Consider the following 21090-nt stretch of genomic DNA (forward strand, 5'->3'; position numbering starts at 1 on the left):
TCAGCCTCAGGGTCCCAGAAGCGGCTGGACTGCAACTCTCATCAATCTTGGCCGCTGGGGCTGATGGGAGTCGCAGTCCTGCTACGGGCGGGTCCCAGAGATCCGCTTGGACTACAGCTCCCATCGCCCCCCAGCCGTGGTTCGAGCACCCCCGCTGGGGGAGGGGCTGCCCTGCAAGGCTGGGGCTGCGCCCCATTCCCAAGCCGCTGCGCCGCCCCTCCCACCAGCGCCGGAGACGCGGCCCAGTTGCAGAGACCCTCCCGGAACAAGGCGGGCTGTACGAGTAGCGGCAGGTGCCAAAAAGGCAGGAAGCGCAAAGCGGAAGCCGACTTCCGGCCCCGGAAGCCGGAAGTGGCTGCGGCGCCTGCGCGCAGGGAGCTCTCTTCGTCCGTCGGGGTTGGTCTGAGGAAGGGCTGAAGCGTCGCCGCTGCCCGCCGCAGCCCCGAGAAGCGGAGCGGCGCCACGGCCAGGGGTGGCGGCCTCCGCTGCTGCTCCCCCGGCCTGCTGCTCCCGCTCCCCGGCCATGAGCGTGGCGGCGCTGGTGCCCGCCGCCCTGCCCGCCCCGGGGCCGCCTCCGCCCCCGCCGCCCCCCGCCGCGCTGCCCCCCGGGACGGCTCCCGCCGCCGCCGCCGCCATCGCGGCCGAGAGCTTCGAGGAGGAGGAAGAGGAGGAGGAGGAGCAGCCGCAGCAGCCCCCGCCGCCGCCGCCGCAGCCGGAGAGCCCCGCCGACCAGGAGGATGGCGAGCGCGGGGCGGCGGCGGCGGTGCCGGGGGGCGGGGGCGGCGGTGTCCGCCCGCGGGACTCCGACGAGGGTGAGTCGGCCGGAGGGGGGAGGAGGAGCCGCCCCGCCCCCCCAGGCAGCGCTCCGTCGCACGGGGGCCCCGGAGGTGGCGGACCACCACCTCCAGCATCCCCTGCTGCAGTGGTCTCTGGCTGGGGGTGCTGGGATTTGGAGTCCTCTGGGGATCTCCTGCTGCTGCGCCCTGCGCGATGGGCTCCTTTTGCTGAGTAGTGTTTCCTCCAGAAGGGATCTCCAGGTGTGGTGGACTACAACTCCCGTCATCCCCAAGGCTGCTGCAGAGGGGGATGCTGGGAGTGGGAGTCTACCTTCTCTGGGGGGCCCTGTGCAAGGGGACATGGGTAGGGGCGGGCAGGGCGGGCGCCTAGCCCTGGAGCCCTGCAGGGGAGTAGAGCCTTGCTGCTTGGGTGCATAGAGCAGCCAGGTGGCTATCCTCCTGAGCCTCTCTGGCTGGCCTGGGACTACAGTTTCCATCAACCCCTGCTGCTGCAGCGCATTGATGAGGGTTGTAGTCCAAGTCTGGAGAGCCTCAGGTCAGCCGTCCCTGTTGCAGAGGATTCCCCCCTGTGGGTGCCTGCTCAGAAGTAGACCTCATTGCCTCCCGTGGGACGGACTCCAGTGTTTGGAGTGTGTGTAAAAGGGACAAAACAGAAATAGAGTTGAAATTATTTTTGGCTTCCACCGAAAGGCTTAACGGCAGTGTCCCCTCTAACAGGGGTTCCCAGATGTTGTTGACTACAACTCCCAGCATCCCCAGCTGCAGTGGCCTTTGGCTGGGTTAGGGTTAGGGTTAGGGAGTCAACAACACTTGGGAATCCCTGTTAGAAGGAACGCTGTTTAGCAGAATACTTCTATATTTCTTTTTGCTTTGTCAGATTTTTATTTATCTAGGGATTTTTCTGATTATTCTGCTAATGGTTCAGAGGCCTACTTGGGTGCAGCACTGCTTAGGTGTGTTTAACTTAATTTTCTGTCGGTATAGAATTGTGGTGGTTCTTTATTGAGTGAGGAGCACTATATAAATGCCCCAAAGTTGCTGCTATAAGATTGCTTGTGGCTTTGAAAAGGAGGAGAGAAAGGTTGCATAGGAGAGAGTGTCAGGGATGAAATGGCTTTAAGCTAGTCTGTAGCCCGGCTTACTTGGAAATAAAGCTATAGGCGTGTCTGGGTTTTTACTGCCAAGTGAACTGGTTTTGGATTGCAGCTTCCGGCTTGTATTGTCTTTTGCTTCTCTTTGGCATAATGAGAGGTAACAATTCTTTTACTTAAAGAAAATATGACTTGTTACCATGTGTAACTAAATGCTGTAAGATGTGGTGATCAGTTTTAGAGGTTTCTATCCTGTCTTTCTGGGATAATCATGGAGGCTTGCATTAGAAGTATATGTTCCTGCCCCCATAGTCCTGGGGGTGCCAATATTCCAAAATGAATTGGGCAGAGAGATGTGGTGTCAGCTGGCTGAAGAGGCTGAGGTTAAATCCTCCCTGGAAGTAACTAAGGTTTGGAGGCGGCCAGCAGAGATGTGTGGTAGACTCTGCAGGGTGTGTCTGTGGAGTCAGTGGGGTGGCTGTCAAGCTGTGTTGGAAGGGAGTGGGTGGGACCAGCTGCTGAACTGCTGCTGTGGGGTTTGCTGAGAGCCATGCTGGACACAAGTTCTCTCTCACTGCAGAGTTCAAATAAGAAAAAGCCAAGAGATGGAAGAGCTGTTCAAATGAAAGGGTCTTTAGTTCTTTCCTTAATTGAGCTTCGGGTGGCGAGGAAGTGAATGCTTAGACAAAACCTGTGCTGCTGCACAGTGAGGTTTGTGTTCATACACTGCTGCTGTTTGTGTTGCTCAGATACCGAAGATGCTAGTGAAACGGATCTGGCGAAGCACGACGAAGAGGATTACGTGGAAATGAAGGAGCAGTAAGTACTTCCTGTCCACCTTCTGGTTGTGTCTTTATGACATCCTTTGCGCTTCTGCTGGCTAGTCCCTCCCTGTCCAGTCAGCCTCTTGGACCAGTTTGCATAGATGCGCTCTCCTTCTTCGTCCCTGCAGAAACCCGCCTTCAGACATACTCCTGCCTGTTTGTCGGAGAGCTCTTGCTCTTTGTTCTCACTAGACAGGACTGCTGCTGGATCACTTACCCAAGTGGGACTTCCAGAGCAGGCTTGCTGACACATGCTGTCAGTCTCCCCCGGAACTCTGGGCTCACTTGCCCCATGACTGCAGCCCTGCAGCTTGACGGTGCTGCTGACGCCAGCAGTGCCTGAGTCTGGCCTGGCCTTGACGAGCTGGGGGCTTGCCTTGCACCCCTGCTGCCTTGGCTCCTGCCCAGGGGTCGTCTTGCACTGGAGTGCTGGACCCCCTCTCTGGAGCCACCTCTCCCCTTGAGGTTCCTCCTTTTGCAGCCGAGAGAGGAGAGGGAACTCCGCGCTGTTACTCTGTTTCTCAACCACTACTTGATGTAGCATCTCTGCCCTGAGACGTGAGGTCTCGTCTTCCCCTCACTCATCCTCATATTAGCAGAAGGCTTTTTCAATACTATCAATTTATTTTTCTCCCTTAAAAAAAAAAAAATCCTCCCACCTACAAGGCAGTGGGGTACTACTCAGTTTATGTTCTAGGAATTTTTTCAAGTGTTTGGACACTGGTGTCTAATTACTTTTCCTCATGATGAATCTCTGAGGACTCATTACACACCAAAGAGTCTAAACACCTCAGAAATTCCTAAAATATAAACTGAGTACCCAGTGGCTTGTGGATTGGGTGGGGGGGTAGTTGGCACATGGGATGCCACTAATTCCCCAACCCCACCTGCAAAGGAGTGGGGTCAAAATGAACAGAAGAAATGTGTAATGAAGATACCAAAGAAACTAAACACTTCAAAAAATCCTAAAAAATAGAGTACCGGGGGCGGGGGGGAGAAAGCAAGGGTATAGTTGACACATGGCAGTTGATGGTTGGCACTGACCAGTGGCAGTCAAAATGAACAGAAGAAATGAAGGTGTGCAATGAATCCTCGTAGGGATTCATTATGAGAGTTTATTATACATCAAAGAATCCAAAAACTTGAAAAATAGTGACTGCACATTTTGCTTCATAACTCCACTTCTACAAGGGCTAGAGCTTAGCTCTTTTTCTTTTTTAAAAAAATTAAAGCTGGGGATCCATGTTAGGGTTAGGATAGAGAACTTTGAATCCCCATTATTTCCTATGGCAGAAGTATACAAAATCAGTAAAAACTAAAAAAGAACCCATTAAAAATCAACCAAGTGCCCCACTGCCTTGAAATTTGGGTGGTAGGTGGCACCCATGGGGACCTACCACCACCCGAATTTGGTGCCCCTAGAACCTTTATAAGTGATCCAAATTGAATCAAATCCAAATCAACTCTGGGGTTATTCGTGGGGACAGATTCGGACACAAAACAAATCAGGGGTGATTCAATTTGGGCACAAATCATATCAAAAAAAATGATTCTTGCACATCACTACTAGACACTGTACTCATTTCTTTAAATATTTTAAAATACTTATTTTCTTTGCAGGATGTATCAGGATAAATTGGCATCTCTTAAGAGACAACTACAGCAACTGCAAGAAGGTAGGGTTTTTAAATTGTGCCATTATATAGTTTTGAGTTAACTCTTTTACAGTTCAGTTGCTAAAGGGGAGTAGTTATGCCAGGCTTTCCATTTGATGAATTTGTCCAGATCAGAAGTTCAAATTCACCCGGATGAAACCTTCTGGTACACACACCCATATGGTCAGCTTCCTGAATCTGGCTCAGTGCTTAACCTTGCCTGATTGAGAGTGTCTTGCCTGATCTACAATCATTTGAGGGTTAATTAAAATTGAGCTGAATCATCAGAGAGGATGCTGTTAAAATATTGTTTACATAGTTTGAAACTTGGTGATGTGTAAATAAAACAGTTCAAGGGATGTAAATTGTGTAACTTACATCATGTAGAGAGATTTCCATGGAGCAGCAGTAACTGCCCCTTTAAAATGCTCACACAGATACCACGGGAAAGCTCAAAAGGGAGTGGAGTTCTTCAGGGGAGCAGCGGGCCTGTTAGCTCCATTTACCTGATTGCAGTGCAGTAGCAGGAATCTCTCAATTTATAACCACTTTTAAATAGGCACATTGCAAGAGTATCAGAAAAGGATGAAGAAGCTGGATCAGCAATACAAGGAGAGGATACGCAACGCAGGTGAGTGGTTTGGCTTTTCTTGGTTGAAAAAAGAACCCAGCTCCTAGACGTGCTCACTCTAAAAACAGGTGCATGGTATCTGTTCAGCACTGGGGTGATATTGTTACTTGTGTTCTCATCCGAATCAAACAGGATAAAAAATATCCCCCGGATATCCCAGTGTTTATCTACACTGATATTGCGATAAAAGGTGTTCCTCTTTGCTTTAACTCGCGGTGCTGCCCACAACACTGGCAAACTCCCCATCAGAAGTTGCCTTGCTGCCAAATGGCAGTGTGACTGTTTGGGGAAAAGGATTATGAGCAGAGATGTACACAGGTGCACTAACTGTGTGGCTTCAATCCATCACAATAAAACCAGCGAGTCCGTGTTCTGTGTGTTTTCCAGCCACATGCTCTCCCATTGGCTAACCCACAGGGGCAGATAAAGGAACTGATTTTCAAGCCGGGGAGGGGGGAGGTGGGGCATGGCCTGCACTGTTGCCTAATCATAATAAAATTGGGACTGTTACATGTGGTCATTCAGGTGAGCAATGCCCACGGTTGAAATGCCAACAAGGATGCCTCCCCTGTTGCCTTCTCAGTCTGCAAGCTGAGAGGTCGGATGTGAGGTAGTGTGGGAGAGTGAGGAAGGAACTGGCTGTGAGCAGGAGGAAGGAACCGTGAAGCTGGGAAGAGGGAAAGGGGGAGGATTCCAGCAGCCATGTAGCCTGTGCCCAGAAGGGGGAAGATGGGGTGGAACCTGAGACTCAACTCGGTGCTGAGTTTAAGGAGGAGCTTATGGATGGACAGTTATCTTCACCATGAATACCAAAGGAGTCTCATATTGGGCCTTAGAGGATAATGCTGTTTCTTCCAAATTACATGTGAATATCTCAGCGGGGAAGCAACTCGCTTAGGGAGCAAGAGGCTGTCAGTTCGAATCCCCGCTGGTATGTTTCCCAGACTGTGGGAAAGGCCTCTATCGGGCAGCAGTGATATAGGAAGATGCTGAAAGGCATCATCATCTCATACTGAGTGGGAGATGGCCATGGTCAACCCCTCCTGTATTCTGCCAAAGACAACCACAGGGCTCTGTGGGCGCCAGGAGTCGACACCAACTCAATCTTCCCTTTCTTTTGCATGTGTCTACAAATGAATTTAATTTGGTCTCTTTTTCTTTCAGAACTTTTCCTCCAGTTGGAAGTAAGTGTGCATATGTGTGCATGAATTATTATTCTGGGGTCTTATTAATGAGTGTTCTGTTCTTCAAGAATGAGCAGAACCTTTGGTTAAGGATAGTGCTGACTCTGTAGAGTACAGTATTGTGCAAGCCATCACTGGTTTTCAAGGAACAGTTGAGTATGAACAATGAATGAATCCAAATAATTTGAGCCATAATAATTTGGATTTCCACGCTTAGAGTTCAGTGTGTGTCTCGGGCTGAGCCTGCACCTTAGATTAGATGCTTAGTTTGACTCTTTCTTGCTTCCTAACACCTGGCCTGAATCTGCTTCTTTGTCACTTCAACTCATTGGTTCTAGTTCAGCCCTCTGGAAGGGCAGCAAACAAGTCTGTTCCTCCTTCTGTAGAAAGGAGGCTGGCATAAATAATATGTTAACACAAGCAGGATTGTTGCCCGCTCTGATGGAGTGTGCACTGTGTCGCTTGTGTAATGTTTCACTCTGTCCTTGCCCGAAAAGCCATCTTTGGAAACTGTAATCCTGCATCTCGCCTCTGTCCCCATCAGTAAAAATGCCCATCCCAGTGGGGTGGGATGTAGAGAATTCTTCTGTCTTTCTAATTGTTTTTTCTTTTTGCCCTTGTCAGACAGAGCAGGTAGAAAGAAACTACATCAAGGAGAAGAAAGCAGCTGTGAAGGAATTTGAAGATAAAAAAATTGAGCTGAAGGAGAACTTGATAGCTGAATTGGAAGAGAAGAAGAAGATGATAGAGAGTGAAAAGCTAACCATGGAGCTAACAGGAGGTGAACATCCATCCTTATCTCTCGTCTCCCTGTCTACACTTTTGTATTTGGGTGCTGGGTCAAGAATGTGTTTGGTCTGGCTTGTACTAGAGGAGGAGGAGGAGGCTGTATGCTTGACATTTGAGCTCTGCGCACTCTACAAGCCATTCCGTGCCTGTGGGAAGAAGCAGGATATCAATGGCAATAGCACTTACATTTATATACCGCTTTATAGCCGGAGCTCTCTAAGCGGTTTACAATGATTTAGCATATTGCCCCCCCCCCCCATTCTGGGTACTCATTTTACCGACCTCGGAAGGATGGAAGGCTGAGTCAACCTTGAGCCCCTGGTCAGGATCGAACTTGTAACCTTCTGGTTACAGGGCGGCAGTTTTACCACTGCGCCACCAGGGGCTCAGTCATATAAATGGCCGGCTCAGCTCATATAAATCAAACAAATGCATACACAATAAAGCGCCAAGGGATGAGCAGATGCTGCTTGTGCCTTCTGGGGGCTCACAGTGTTATCCAGAGCTATTGTTCCCCCGCCCCCGCCCCGCCCCCCTTGGCAGTTGCTGTACAAAGGAGTGTCCTGTCACTTCAGCAGTGTGTGCAGGACTTGCTGAGCCCATGAATCCTCCGGACTTCCCAGTAGCCAGCTAAGACTAATTCTACACACATCGACCTGGGAGTGAGCCCCCTGGAACACTCTGGGAATTCCTTCCAAAGGCCCTCTTGGCTGGGCATGGTGGAAGTTGAGTCCAGCATCGTCTCAACCCTTGGCATAGGCTGCTCTTGAGCTGGTTTACTTGGAAGGAAGTGCCCCTGAAACCTGTGGAACTTGCTTCCAAGTAAACCAGCTCAGGATCAGCCTGTGCCCAGGGTCAGTGGGACATCTCTTGAGGGGACACAGAGTTGCCACATCAGCCCTCGAAGGCCTTGGCCCTGCACTCGCTTCAGACGGCCTCTGAGACCAACTTACTTTTATTATTTATTTGTTGGTTTGATTTATGTCGCGCCCCTCCAAAAATGGCTCAGGGTGGTTAAAATGGCCTTGTTTGCTGAACATCAGCGCGCGCTCTCAGTCCACTTAGGGTCAGAGGCAGCTTGGGGGGGGGCGAGACTGAGCCCGCCTGGAATCTCTCGTCATCCATATGAATGTCTTTTGTGTGTGAGCGAGTCCTGAAGCACAGCTCTCCCTTGTCTTCCGTCCTCCTTCCTCTGTGTCCTGGCTGTCCCTCTGTGTGTCTGCCCTCAGATTCCATGGAGGTGAAGCCCATCATGACCAGGAAGCTGAGGCGACGGCCCAACGACCCCGTCCCCATCCCGGACAAGAGGAGGAAGCCAGCCCCAGATATCCTTTTAGCCGCAAGGGGAGCTGCTGGAGTCGGTGGCCGGGGCGCGAGCTCTCGGCTGCTCCTGCCGTCTTGCTGGGCCAGCGGCTTCGCTTCCGGGCCGGTGTTCCAGACCTTAAAACGTAAGGGAGAGGACGGGTCAAGGTTCATGATTCTGCTTGTGTTATGCACAGAGAGTCGAGGCATTTGCTTGCGTGATGTGCCTCGTGCCGTGCCTCTCGTGTCGCCTGCTGCTTCCCAGTTGTCCACTCACTTCCTTGGCCCAGGGGTTCCCAGCAGGGGTGCCAGTCCTCCTAGAGGTCCTTGAAGGGCTCCCAGGGGCCACTCGGAGCCCTCCTGCCTCCCGTGCTGCATGTGTGCCATCTGTTCCCCTTCTCAGGGTGGCCGGCTCGAAGCGGATGTCTCCTCAGTGATGTGTCTGTGGGGAGAGGGGTGGGCGAAGACCCTCCTCTGCTCCTGATGAGCTGGCCATCCTTCCCAGCAGCCATTTTTTGTGGGTGGGGGTTGTAGTTCAGCAACAGCTGGAGAGCCAGGGTTGCCTGTGCCTGCCCTAGAGCCTCCATGTTCAGAAGCAGCATGCCCAAGGAGTACCACTTGCTGGAGAGCAGGGGGCACACCTTCGCGCCCTGTGGACTTCCCAGAGGCCTCTTGGTTGGCCCCTGTGACAGGAGAAGCTGGACTCGGCGGACTGCTGGCCTGATCCAGCAAGGCGCTTGTGCTGCTCTCTTCACGTGCCTTGCAGAGGAGGAGGGGCCAGTTGGCAATTAGCTGCCTTTCAGGGAATCTTTGAGCTTCGAGAAGAAGTGGTGCTAAGCTTCCACACCGTGGCCCCCACCCTGCAGAGGACACTCAGAAACTGCTGCCTTAGAGCCATGGGTTGCCACAGGGGCCCTCCTGGGGCAGTTCCTGTGTCCCGGCACCGGGAGACGAAGCCACCCCTGCGTGTGTCTTCAAAGGGCCTCGGTTACTTGTCCCTTAATTTGGATTACCTCAGCTCAATTATCTACTCACAGATGAACAGATCATGGAGGATCTACGGACACTGAATAAGGTAAGAGAGCTCCATGTCGGCGTGGGGTGGAAGGGGTCGGGCACGGGCAAGGGGAGCTCCTCCTGACCAGGCAGCGGAGCCGGGCTGCCTTGGTTTCCCTCTGCCGCCTCCAGAGGGAAGCCCCTCCCAGGCCCAGCAGCCCTGGGGCGGAGATGCCCAGCCTCGGGGGGCAGCAGGCGGTGCCCCAGCACCCTTGCCCCCAAGGTGTCCTCCAAAGGAGAACAGACAAGGAGCCCGGCGAGCCCTCAGTCTGGAGGCGCTGCCTGTGTGGCCCTCCCGCTGAGCCCTCGGGTCCCGCGAGTGGACTCCTTGAGGGAGCCTTGACCGCCAGGGTCCTGGTCCCAGGGAAGGGCCAGAGGCAGCTGCAGACCCCAGGGGCCCATGACGCGAGAGGCGGGAGGCTTCCGCCTTGGCGATCTGAGTGGCAGGAGCCAAAGAACGGCCGCGATTCAGTCCTAGTGACTTAAATGATGGCTGGCCTTTGCCTGGCTCCCTAGCCCCATTACAAAGTGCTTCCATGTTTCCCTTCTGCTTCAAATGGAGTCTGCTGCACAGTGTTGGGGCTGTGCCTGAGAGCCGTCTTGGTGGTCCGAAAATAGTTTTTTCTCTCTTTGGAGCTTGGCCATAGGCTCCTCTTTTGGAGGCTTTAAGGACAAGAGTAGTTCCCTTTCAGTTAATTCTACAGAAGTCGCCACCCGTTGTTCAAGGGGGCCTGTTTTCCATCCCACTTGTGCAAATGGGATCTTTCCTGCTACAGTCGAATGCCAGAGCTCAGCTGGCCTTAAGAATACCTTCCCAGGCCGCCCCATTGGTATGTCCCTTCTATCAGAAATATTCAGGCAGTGTGTAAGTATTTTTATATGAAATCAGTATTGTGGGAGATCCAGATTTAAAAGGTGCATCAACAGTGATTCCGGAAAAATGTCACCTTCAGTTGTACCTACTCCCCCCCCCCCCCCGCTTTCTTCAGGAAGCACAGAGTAGTGCAATTCTCCCTCCCCCATTTTATCCTGTGGCAGACTGGTGGAGTCGGTTAGCCTGCAGGATGGTGTCTGGCCTGAGGTCACTCAGTGAGCTTCGTGGTGAACTGGGGATTTGGCCTGGGTCTTCCAGGACCTCGTCTGACACTCTCTGACTGCTGGGCCGCAGTTATCTCCTCTTGTTTCCAGAAGAAAAGCCAGAGTGGTTTCACCCTGGCAGGCCAGGCTTTTGCTAACTGGAGTCGTCTTCCAGTATCTACCCCTTTCGGTTTCTTCCTAAGTACATTGAGCCCAGGGAGGAGAGGTCTCGCTGGAGTCTCTCATCCTCCCAGGATTCTGTTTGGGCATATTGATCATTCACCAGATAAATCAATCCACCTTGGGATCTTAGGACAAAGGGCAGTATAAAAATGAAATAGTCTGTTGTGAGTCCTGAGCCCACATTGACACATTGGATACTTTCAGCCCAAAGTGAGATGATGTTTGTGACCTTGTAGGTGCTCTCTTCTGTCACTAAAACTGTTTTCTTGTCCTTCCTTATAGCTTAAATCCCCTAAAAGGCCAGGTAAGTGCATGATTCTGTGTCTGTGTGTGGTGGTGGTGGTGGTGGTGGGGCGTGTTTGGACCTGGTGATCTAGGTGAGGAAGGTTTGACTTGAAGCGTCCTAGTGCTTACTTTGTGCTGAGACGTTTTGTCTTTCAAAAGAGTCTGAGGTCAAAGCAAAGGGGCGGTTGAGGCTTCCAGTCTCTTTGGAGCAGTTCTGCATAGAGTCCCAGGATCGGTCCCTCCTGTCTCCTGTGGTGACAAGGCTAGAGTGATCTCTTCCTAGGACCCTGTAGACCACTTCCAGACAGAGCTGCATACAGTTGGGGTAGCTGGAGGAGTGGTCTTGCTCATTGTTTTTATCTGACTACATTTATATCCAACTCTTCCTCCAAGGAGGCCAGAGTTATGGGCTCCTTCGTGGTTTAACTTATCCTCACATCAACCCTGTGAGGTAGGTTAGGGAGAGAAAGAAGTGACTGGCCCAGAGTCACCCAGGGAGTTTCACGACTGAGCGAGTCAAGTCTCTGAACTCGGGTCTTGCCAGTCCCAGTCCAGCACTCTCACCATGACACCACGCTCTCGAAAGCAGGCTCGGCTTTTACAGAGCGCCAGACTTTTACTTCCATCCTTGGTTGGAGGTCATGGCAACCTCACTCACAGCATTGCTCGTATTTAAGCAGCTGCTTAGATGTTAAGCTGTACAGAGAGTCCACTCTTCTATTCCAGCATCTCCTTCATCACCAGAACACCAGCCGGCTACACCCGCCGATTGCCCTGCTCAGCGCTTTGAGGCCAGGATAGAAGATGGCAAGCTCTACTATGACAAAAGATGGTGAGTCTTGCAGTGGGGCATGGCGGTGGTGGTGGTTTAGCATGCTGAGCTTTGTGCCCCAGGGCAAAAAACACCTGGACCCACAATAGAAGTGTAAGGCAAGACAATGAGCGCTGAGTAGGGGACATGTGGGGTGTGTGTCTGTGTCTGTATGTGAGAGAGACTCCAGACAGCACGATACCCTGAGCCACGTAGCCAGATGTCAAACCAGGAGCCATGGGTAGCCCCTGGCATTAGTTTCATGGCTGCCCACCGCCGTTCCTGCTCAAGAAGAGGCCGCCTTGTGGTAGAGGCCTCTCGCATCCTGTCTCACCCCAGCAAGTGCAGATTCCAAGAATGCAAAAAGATTCAACCCAAAGGGGTGCTGTGTGGGTGACCCTCCTTGGCCTGGCCCAGGCAATCCTCCACACCCCAGTTGTGAACGAGCCCCTGCTGGTCCGATGGGCTCTTCACCTCCACCTCCTCCTCGCACCAGAAGAGGAGGCCAGAAGCTTCTGCTTCTGAACCAACTCCAGTTCCCCTCCGTGATCTCTGGGGACTGTGGCTTGTGACGACCAAGCCCTCTCCAACCATAGTTTTCTTTCGCTCTGATCGCTAAAGGATGATAAAATGGCGCGTAGAGTAGGCAGCGTTGATAGCAAGAGGGGTCTCTCGACTCGCAGCGGTAGCTGAAGTCCCCCGTCCGCCCCGCCCGGCAGTAGACCTCTGAATCGCTAGTTGCTTGGGGCAAACGGGAGCAGGCTGTTTGTGGAGCTCCCCGGGGCCGCTGGGCCAGATGGACCTTTGCGCGCCTCCAGCAAGGCCTGGCTTTGTGTCTGTCCCCTTTGGGAGCCAGTTTGAAAGAGGCCCATGAGGCAAGGCTGAATGGCCCACAAGTGGGAAGCCCCTCCCTTGTCTTGCTTTTGGGGAGCACGGAGGTTCCTTACGGGCAGCCCGGCCTCCCCCCCCCCCGCAGCTCCTTCTCTGGGAGAAGCCAGGCTGGCTCGCCCTCCTTGGTTCTGAACACACTTTGGTCCACGGGCCTTGGGATGTCAGGGACGGAGGGCGCTCTCTCCCTGCTCCAGAGAAGCCCCTCTGCTGTGCAGGAAGGCACCGAAGCAACCGGCTTCTTTTTATTTCTACACTGAATAGCCTGCTCTTCCTTCCCAGCCCCGGGCGACATGCATGGCCATGTTTCTCCTCGCAACAACCCTGAGAGGTGGGCTAGGCAGAGAGAGAGAGAAGTGCCTGGCCCAGAGTCACCCAGTGAGCTTTGTGGCTGAAGGGGGGGAGGTTTGAACTGGGGTCTCGCCAGCAGTCCTTGTGCAACACTCCAACCACTGCACCTCGCTGGCTTGATGCTAGCATTGGGCCCATTCTGTGCTGAAGCTGGACCCCCTGAGCTCAGCCCTACACGACTCCTTGAGCCACAGACATAGCGGCCTCCAGCTCTCGAGGAAGGTGGCAGTGTGAAAATGTCCAAGGCCTACATTAAACCGGCTCCTTTTTATCCCAGTGACTGTTGCTGGGGGCTGCTTTGGTGTTGGTTCTGTGTTAGATTGTGAGCCCTTCTGGAACAGGAACCATTTTCTCATCCCTTTTGATATGTAAACTGCTCTAAGACCCTTTTTTGTTGGAAAGCAGCATGTAAAGATATCTTTTCCAAATGGTTACCAGGCACCCTGGCCACGCAAGAGCTTCAGAAATGCTGCTTTCCCTTTTCATTAAAACTTGGGGCCACAAGGTGGCAGAATGCTAGAAATGCATCCCGCTAGAGAAGACGGGAGCTTTGTTGGCCTGGGCTGAGCAGCACCTGCCTAACGGACCCCTTAGAGAGAGATCTCTATGCGGGAAACGGAGATTGGCCTCGAGAACAGCAAGCCAGAAATGGGGCTGTGATTGCCCGAATGGAAACCTCTGTGTTTGAAGACAGCCAGACGCTTCTCAGTGTCTCATGGACAAGGAGAGGGGAGCCATCGCCTGCTGTGCCTGTCCCCACGTCTCCAGCAGGCTCCCCAGTAGAACTGGCAGTTGGGATTCCGCCTGCCTCCTGACCTGGGAACGGAGCCATTGTTACCTTTTTAGGGGATCTCTTCTCCCCCCCCCGCCCCGGATCTGTTACCTGAATGGCATCATCTCTGCCTTCAGGGCCACTAAGGGCGCTGCAGCTGCTTCCACATTCTCAGGATTGCTTTGGGTTTGTTTTTCTGGGAAAGGGTCCCTCTGTGCCACATGGGAAAACACTGAATTGCCGCTGCTGAAAAAATAAAACTCTTTCCAGGCTCTGGGCAAGGCTAAACCAACACTTACTTGGAGGATACCCAAGCAAGCACTTTTTACTGTTGCAGTTTCTAGGACTCTGGTTTACTGCTTGTATCCCACTCTTTTTTTTTTTTTTTTGCTAAATTTATATACTGCATTTCATTAAATCTCAAAGCAATTTATATACACTCTCTCTAAAAATTAAAAACACAACCAGTAAAACACAGAAGCATCGCCAATAAAACCCAAAGGAGCCACCGCAGAGCCCCGAGTTCCCAGCCAGGCCTTGAGCCTCCCCGCTCTGCCCCGCCCCGAGTCCTGCGCGTCTCCCAGTTCAGTTCTCATCCACAGCCTGGTGTGGTGGGCTCCCCTGGGAGAGAGCACTACGTACCAAGGCCGTCCAGGGAGCTTCGTAGCTGAACAGGGATTTGGACCCCAGTTGTTGTGGCCCAAGGCTTTCCCCATGGTTTTAATTGTAAGCCGGTTTTGAGCGATATATGTTAGATAAAATCAACTGCTCTGCTCCCGACACAGGCGTGCTCAAGCATGGCTGCCTTTGGCCACTGTGGCTGGGGATAGTGGCGGTTGTAGCCCAATCTCAGGCACCCAGGCTTGAGAGAGGCCTGCATTTCACCAAGCGATTATTATCGGCCATTAAAGGCGAGCTCTTTCCTGGCTTTGCTCATTCTCCCCTGCCCTTTGCGGCCAAGAACGTTTTGTGTTTGGGTGTAATAATGCCTCAGCAAAGTAGCTGATATTTTAAAATGACTCTCACGAGTGTGTTCTGTAAGTGCACGTTAGGATCTCCAAACCATCATGTGTCTCAGGGAAGGAAACCTGAGGAGTGGATTTGTGTGTTGTGTTCCGCCTGCTGGGAAATTCAGGGGGTAAATATCTTAAACTAACACATCTCCAAGGCTCTTCAGTGGTGTCTGGCAAGTGGCCTCCTCGCAAAACGGTGCTTCCGTGGCTGAAGTCCAAGCTGCATGGAGAAGTTGGGCTGACGAGATTGTGCCCCACTGGCCAGAAATCTTGCCCCTACGTAGAAAAGAAAATCTTTGCTGCTGCTCAGTAAGACGGTGCGCGGCTCCTGAGAGCCACCAGGGCAAGCCGCAGGGGAGGGACGGGGAGGAATTGCCTCACCAACGCAGACAGAGGCCTGTCAGCCGATGAGCAGTGTCCCGAGCGGAGGGAGAGGTTTCTTCCCCTCTTAAATGCGATGCAGTCTTGACACGAATGCTGAGGTATAACCCAGCAGAGTAGATTTGCAGGAGGCTTGTCCCAAACACTGGAAGACTCCCACGGGATAGGCAATTAACCATGCGGCGTTCACTGCCACAAGATCACACCCCCATCCCCACCGCTTAACTGAGCAAAGGGGCCCCTTTTAAAGGGGTGGTTCTCTTATATTTTGCAGGAGGAGAGCAACCGGCCCTCTCCAGCCCCAGCACAGCACCTCTCTGGTGGCTATTCCTGGTGTCTACCCTCTGTTCTTACTTTTAAGATCATGAGCCTTTGTGGACAGGGAGCCATCTTACTTGTTTTTCTATGGAAACTGTTTTGAGAACTTTGGTATATAAATATGCATAGTAATATAAATATAAACGGTATATAAATAATAATATAAATATAATTATAGTAGTAATATAAATATAAACATAGTAATATAAATATAAACGGTATATAAATATGCATAGTAATAGTAGAAGCTGCTAGGGAAGAGGTATTTTAAAAAGGCTTTGGCAAACCCATGGAAGAGACTGGATCAACTGATCACGATTAAGCATAACGGCCCAATATTGAGAGGCAACGGATGCCTCTTGAGGACCCAGTGCTGGGGAAAACCTGTGGCTTTCGCCGTTACCCTCCGAACTTCCAGGGGGTTCTTTGCAAACTCCTGTTTGGCCTGAAGTACTGATGCTCCCTTGAGATTCAGGTTGGCTTCAGTTTTCCTGCCTTCTGCAGCTTTTCGTGCAGAGATCTTTAATTAGTGCATTCTCCCTGTTGACTTGTGAATCCCCAGTCCCACCCCCCCACCCCGATGGCCTCTCTGGCTTCCATGGTGAGCCCCCCAGACCAGGACTGCATGCCATGTCTGTTCTCGGCAGTGGCTAGCACCCAGGCAGGGGGCTTGCTGGCCCCCTCTTACTGGCTGTGCCGTCATGGCCCACTCTGGGGCTTATCTGTGGAAGCCCCCCCACCCCACCCCCCCGCGCGCGCGCATTGTACAGCAGCGGCAGCCTCCAAGCCAGGCCGTCCTGCACGAGGAACACTTTGCTGTACTCAAGGTGTGAAAGGTGTGTAGGAGGGTTGCTGAGGCCAGAGCGGGACGGAGGTGGGACCCAATGAAACCCCTGTTCGCTTAGCTGCGATCTTCTGGGGTGGAGGGAGGTGAGGGGGTCTTCCTGCTTGACCAGCCGGCAACCTTCGGATTGGGCCCTGGGCGCTGTGTTCAGGTTTGGGTAGCTTCACCCTTCTGAAAACGTCACTTGCAGGTACCACAAGAGCCAGGCGATCTACCTGGAATCGAAAGAGAACACCAAGATCAGCTGTGTGATCAGCTCCGTGGGAGCCAATGAGGTAAAGGCTTGCCGTCCCTCTCAGTCGTGGCCTTGCAGACTCGCTGTTGGGTTTTCAGCCGGAAGGGGCAGTCTGCCGACCCCAGGCGCTGGATCTGAGCCCCACCGCGACCGCGCTTGACAAACGGCCTCTTCATGACTGCCAGCGTCTGTCACAGCAGTTTGCCTTTTCGGTTCTGTGGGGTGAAGTTCCGAAAGAAATACTCCGCCCTGGGCTGGCTCGGACTGCCTGCCCACTGGCAGCGCTTCGGGGATCTCGGGGAGGCCTCGATTTGAATGGGAGGGTTCTCTTGTCGCTCCCTGGAGCTCTGTCTGCCTCCCCCCCACCCCCCAGCCAGCCCCCGTTAGGAGCTGAAGCTGTCGCTCTGGCTCCTCTGCACCTCCACTTACCCCACCCGTCTGCCCAGCTGGCACCTCGCCTGCTTCTGGACCTGTCCCGGGGAGAGGCCCCCTGGGTTCTCCGGCTCCCTTCTTCCTCGCTGATCTGTCCCTTCCTAACCCTGCAGCCCCTTAACTGCCTCGGGTATGTTACTAAAAGTGATTAGAATTCCTCCCAACCCACTGTGTTTTCGTTCTTGCTTTTCACCCACGGGAGCTTCCCATTGGGGGCCGCAGCCTTCCCTGTCCTTCACTTAGGTCTTCCTTGATGTGCCCACTAGCCTGCCCCCCCACCCTGCCCCACACACCCACCCGGAGAAAGGAAAGCTCTGCTCTCCTCCCCACAGTGGCCAGAACTGGGCCTTTGAGCCACTTCACCCGTTACATAGGAAGCTGCCATAGACTGAGTCAGACCCTTGGTCCATCTAGCTCAGGATTGTCTACACAGACTGGCAGCAGCTTCTCCCAGGTTGCAGGCAGGAGTCTCTCTCAGCCCTCTCTGGGAGATGCTGCCAGGGAGGGGACCTGAAATGGGTTTAAGTGGTGCAGCAGGGAACTGCTTGACTAACAAGCAGAAGGTTGCCTGTTTGAATCCCCGCTGGTGGTACTATATCGGGCAGCAGCGATAGAGGAAGATACTGAAAGGCATCTCAGACTGTGTGGGAGGAGGCCATGGTCAGTCCCTCCTGCATTCTACCCAAGACAACCACAGGGCTCAAAATTGACTTGACGGCACACTTGACATTTGCCTGCACATATGACTCGTGGATGTGGTTGTCATACCTTTTTGAAAGGACACAGTAAACTCGAGGAGTCAGCTTTCAGTCAAGTTGGTGGCAGACCTGACTTCACTGCCACAGACTGTGTGGAATTGCCCTTCTTTATTCAGAAACTCCCACACATCTAAAATTAAAACACACTACTTTTGATAGAATCGGGGGCACCTGTATTGATAAAATGGGAAGGGGAGGTAGGAAAACTGTAACAGGCTCTACAGAAATAAAGGCCTGACTTGTGGAGGGGGAGAAACGTGTTCTCCGCTTGGGACAGAGTGCGCCTGGGCGGGCCCAGCACAACCCCGTAGAAATGCTTCCGGCCAAGTGATGGGCTCAGAGAAGTGGAAAATTGAAAGGACAATATTTTGCATCACTCGCTTACAGCTGCTCTTCAAAGTGTCTCTATTAATAATGAGACTAGTCACAGAGATGCCATTATGCTCAATGGTTAATTATTTAAATAAGCATGCTGTATTGTACGAAGAGATGCATTAGAACATCATCTTAAATCACAGCTAGCAATTTCACCGTTATTAATGCTGACAATAGATATCTTAATGTGGTTCGGTATCTGCATAATTGAATTAAAGTCCTTGTCCTGTTGCAGGAAATGCACTTGAACTTGGGACGGAGGGTTCTGCTGAAACTGCTCTACTTGCTGCAAAAATCAGCTCTGGGGAAGGGGGACGGTGTTGTATTTCGCTTGCATGTCCAGTGGAAGTGGCTTCCAGAGAGCCAGGCGGAGCCACAGCTTGGGGGTGGGGGGGGAAGAGACCTATATTTTGTACGTGGTTCCATCCCCAAAGATAAAAGGTCTTTATGGCCCATCTGTAAGAAGAGCCTCAGCCCAGGATCCTGGAAGGCTGCTGCCGCCGCCCAGAGTAGGCCGTGCTGGACTAGATGGGCCAGTGGGCTGACTTAGGGTTGCCTCGTAGGGAGTCCAACTGTTGGCCCTTCCAGTTCGGTCTTGTCTGCAGCTCTCCCAGGTTTTGGGCTCAGGAGTTTTCTCTGTGGGTGCTGCCAAGGATTGAACCTGGGACCTTCCACATGCCAGGCGGAGGCCTCCCCCCCACCCCCCCCTTGGCAGAAGGCTTCTTCATGTGTCCCTGTTGCTAGTCGGTGCTTTGCCCTTTGAGTGCGCTGGAAGTGGCCACCATCTAGAGACCAAGCTGCCCTAAAGCAGACAGGCGCCATGGCGCCCAGCGTTGACCTATCTTGAAGTGGACGGAATGGCCTGTGCTGGGGGAGCGGGCTCCGCAGTGTTTTGTTCTTGTCTCCACTTGCAAAGGCTCGGGAGGGGTGAGGAGCTTTTCTTCTGCGGCTTTTTCTGAGGCTTTGAACGTCCTATTTTTCTTGCCTGCAGATCTGGGTGAGGAAAACCAGCGACAGCACAAAAATGAGGATCTACCTTGGCCAGCTCCAGCGAGGGGCGTTTGTGATCCGCCGGCGGTCAGCTGCGTGACTCTCCAGGCAGGCTGCCCTGCGGTGGTGACGACGTTCTAAAGGACAGCCGGCTCTCCTGGAGCTCTGCGGCTGCTTCTCCTCCAGGGCTTCCTCCGCAGAAGACTCTTGCTCCTCCTCTCCGGAAGCCGCCTCTTTGCTGCCCGGGTCGCACCCGCTGCCCTCGTCTCTCTCATGAGCCCAAGCAGGGCCCCGGAGCGTGGCCTCAGGCTTTAGTTTAGCTTTCTTGTTTCCAAAGACTACTTCGGGGGAATGTCCACCCGTGTCCTCCCTCTCGCCCTTCTTGTATCGCAGAGAGAGTCCTGGCAGTGCCTGGACCTCTGCATGGAACAGCTCCGGCTCCGTAGGCTCAAGGCCTGGTGGGGAGAGGAAGGACCCGCCTGCCCTGAGTGAGCGGGAAGGGCACCCTGCTGCCGTGGACGACTGCGCTTGCCCCAGGAGGAGGCATGCAGGGAAGCGGAGATCCTGAGATGCCCGTCGAGGAAGAGTGGCCAAGGGGTCTGGCGTGGCTACTCCACAGCCACTTGGAGAGCTTGGCCTTGGTAGCCGCAGCGGGCAGGGCAGGGGATCGTGGGCGTTTCCTATGGAGGGTGAATTTGGGGTGGGGGGTGGTCTCTGCAAGCAGTACTGCACAAACTGCTGGGGTCTGCCGTGCATTGGCAGGCAAGCTCCTTGTCTGTCTTGGTCAGTGGGAGGTCTTTGGGGAGAGGCTCCCCGCAAAATAGTGTGTGCCTTGTGAGGCCTTGGACTTTGTGGGTGGGAAGGCGAGCAGAGACGCCCAGATGTAATGCCGGGGGTGATGGTGTTGCATGGAATCTCCGTGCTGATCTTCAACAAGTGCTGTATGTTTTTTTAAAGTAACCTGATGGCAGCGCTGAAATGGCTTCCAAAATATTTTTTACCTCCAGAACCTGCTGTGCGGAGTGTGTGTTTATTTCCCGTCTTCGTAATCTGACGGTGCTGCCTGTCCCAGGCTAGCCCGTCTGTAGTGACAGGAGAGCTGGATCCGAACTCCTTCCTCCTCAGCGTGCCTGGGTGCACAGGGATCCCGGACCACCACCTCCTGAGAGCTTCTGGGTCACTCTTGGCCCTCTTTCCTCATTAACCTGAGCACGCAATGCATCCCGGTTCTTCTCCTTCCTCTTGGCTGCAGCTAGATGGCAGTCCAGCCTCAGTGGTCTGGTCCCCATCAAGATTTTGCTCTGGCTTTGGGAACTGTAGCCTGCCCAGCCAGCCCCTCTGGAGCACCTCCTGCCTCCCCCACCAAGTTGGGGTCAGCGTGTGCTGTGCATCTGGCTGGTGCCTCTCTCTCCTCCCTTGTAAATGCTCTCCTTGAAACATTGATTTGGGGTCAGTCTCCGTCAAAGTGCTGACTTGAGAGGTTTTTCCTGCCTTGGCACTCACTGGTTGAAGGGCAGGGACCAGAGGGTAGGAATAAGTGGACAGTTCTCTAAATGGAGGGAAGAAAGAAGTGGGGTCCCCCAGGGATCTGTACTGGGACCAGTGCTTTTTGATTTAGTCATAAATGATCCAGAAGTTGGGTTAAGCAGCGAGGTGGCCAAGTTTGCAGATGATACCAAACTCTCTTGGGTAGTGAAATCCCAAACGGATTGCGAGGAGCTCCAAAAGGGTCTCTCCACACTGGAGGAGTGGGTGACAGAATGGCAGGTGCAGTTCAGGGTTGGCAAGGGTAAAGTGGGGCATCTTGGGGCAAAAAAGAGATGACTGTGGGGAGACATAGAGGTGTATAAAATCATGCATGGAGTAGAGAGAGTGGGCAGATGCATTTTTCTCCCTCTCTCACAACACTCGCACCAGGGGTCACCCCAGGAAATGGAAGGCCAGGAGATTTAGGGCCCACGAAATGAAGGACTTTTTCACATGGTGCCTAGTCAATCTATGGAATTCCCTGTCACAGGACGTGGTGATGGCCACTAGCTGGGGTGGTT

General features: G+C 53.2%; 1 protein-coding gene across 2 annotated transcripts; it reads left to right on the forward strand.

Annotated features, from left to right (window-relative positions):
- The first annotated feature begins 267 nt into the window (after positions 1–267).
- On the forward strand, positions 268–20051 carry SUDS3 (SDS3 homolog, SIN3A corepressor complex component). 2 transcript variants are annotated; one of them, XM_053280298.1, is made up of 12 exons: positions 268–812; positions 2638–2707; positions 4333–4388; positions 4927–4998; positions 6163–6182; positions 6807–6963; positions 8201–8419; positions 9311–9348; positions 10872–10893; positions 11601–11706; positions 16443–16527; positions 19044–20051. In XM_053280298.1, the coding sequence occupies exons 1-12, from the start codon at positions 524–526 to the stop codon at positions 19140–19142; spliced, it is 1233 nt and encodes a 410-aa protein (XP_053136273.1). In that variant the 5' UTR covers positions 268–523; the 3' UTR covers positions 19143–20051. The 2 variants fall into 2 exon arrangements, with proteins under 2 accessions (XP_053136273.1, XP_053136274.1); XM_053280299.1 differs by having other exon boundaries at positions 277–812; positions 8201–8296; positions 9287–9348.
- The last annotated feature ends 1039 nt before the right edge of the window (positions 20052–21090 follow it).

This window comes from Hemicordylus capensis, chromosome 15 (genome assembly GCF_027244095.1).
Source record: "Hemicordylus capensis ecotype Gifberg chromosome 15, rHemCap1.1.pri, whole genome shotgun sequence".
In the NCBI taxonomy this organism is placed as follows: domain Eukaryota; kingdom Metazoa; phylum Chordata; class Lepidosauria; order Squamata; family Cordylidae; genus Hemicordylus; species Hemicordylus capensis.

Coding starts and splice junctions, on each gene's coding strand:
- SUDS3 (XM_053280298.1), top strand. CDS start 524: ATGAGCGTGGCGGCGCTGGTGCCCGCCGCCCTGCCCGCCCCGGGGCCG. Junction 2,708..4,332: donor TACGTGGAAATGAAGGAGCA/GTAAGTACTTCC, acceptor TTTTCTTTGCAG/GATGTATCAGGATAAATTGG. Junction 16,528..19,043: donor GCTCCGTGGGAGCCAATGAG/GTAAAGGCTTGC, acceptor TCTTGCCTGCAG/ATCTGGGTGAGGAAAACCAG.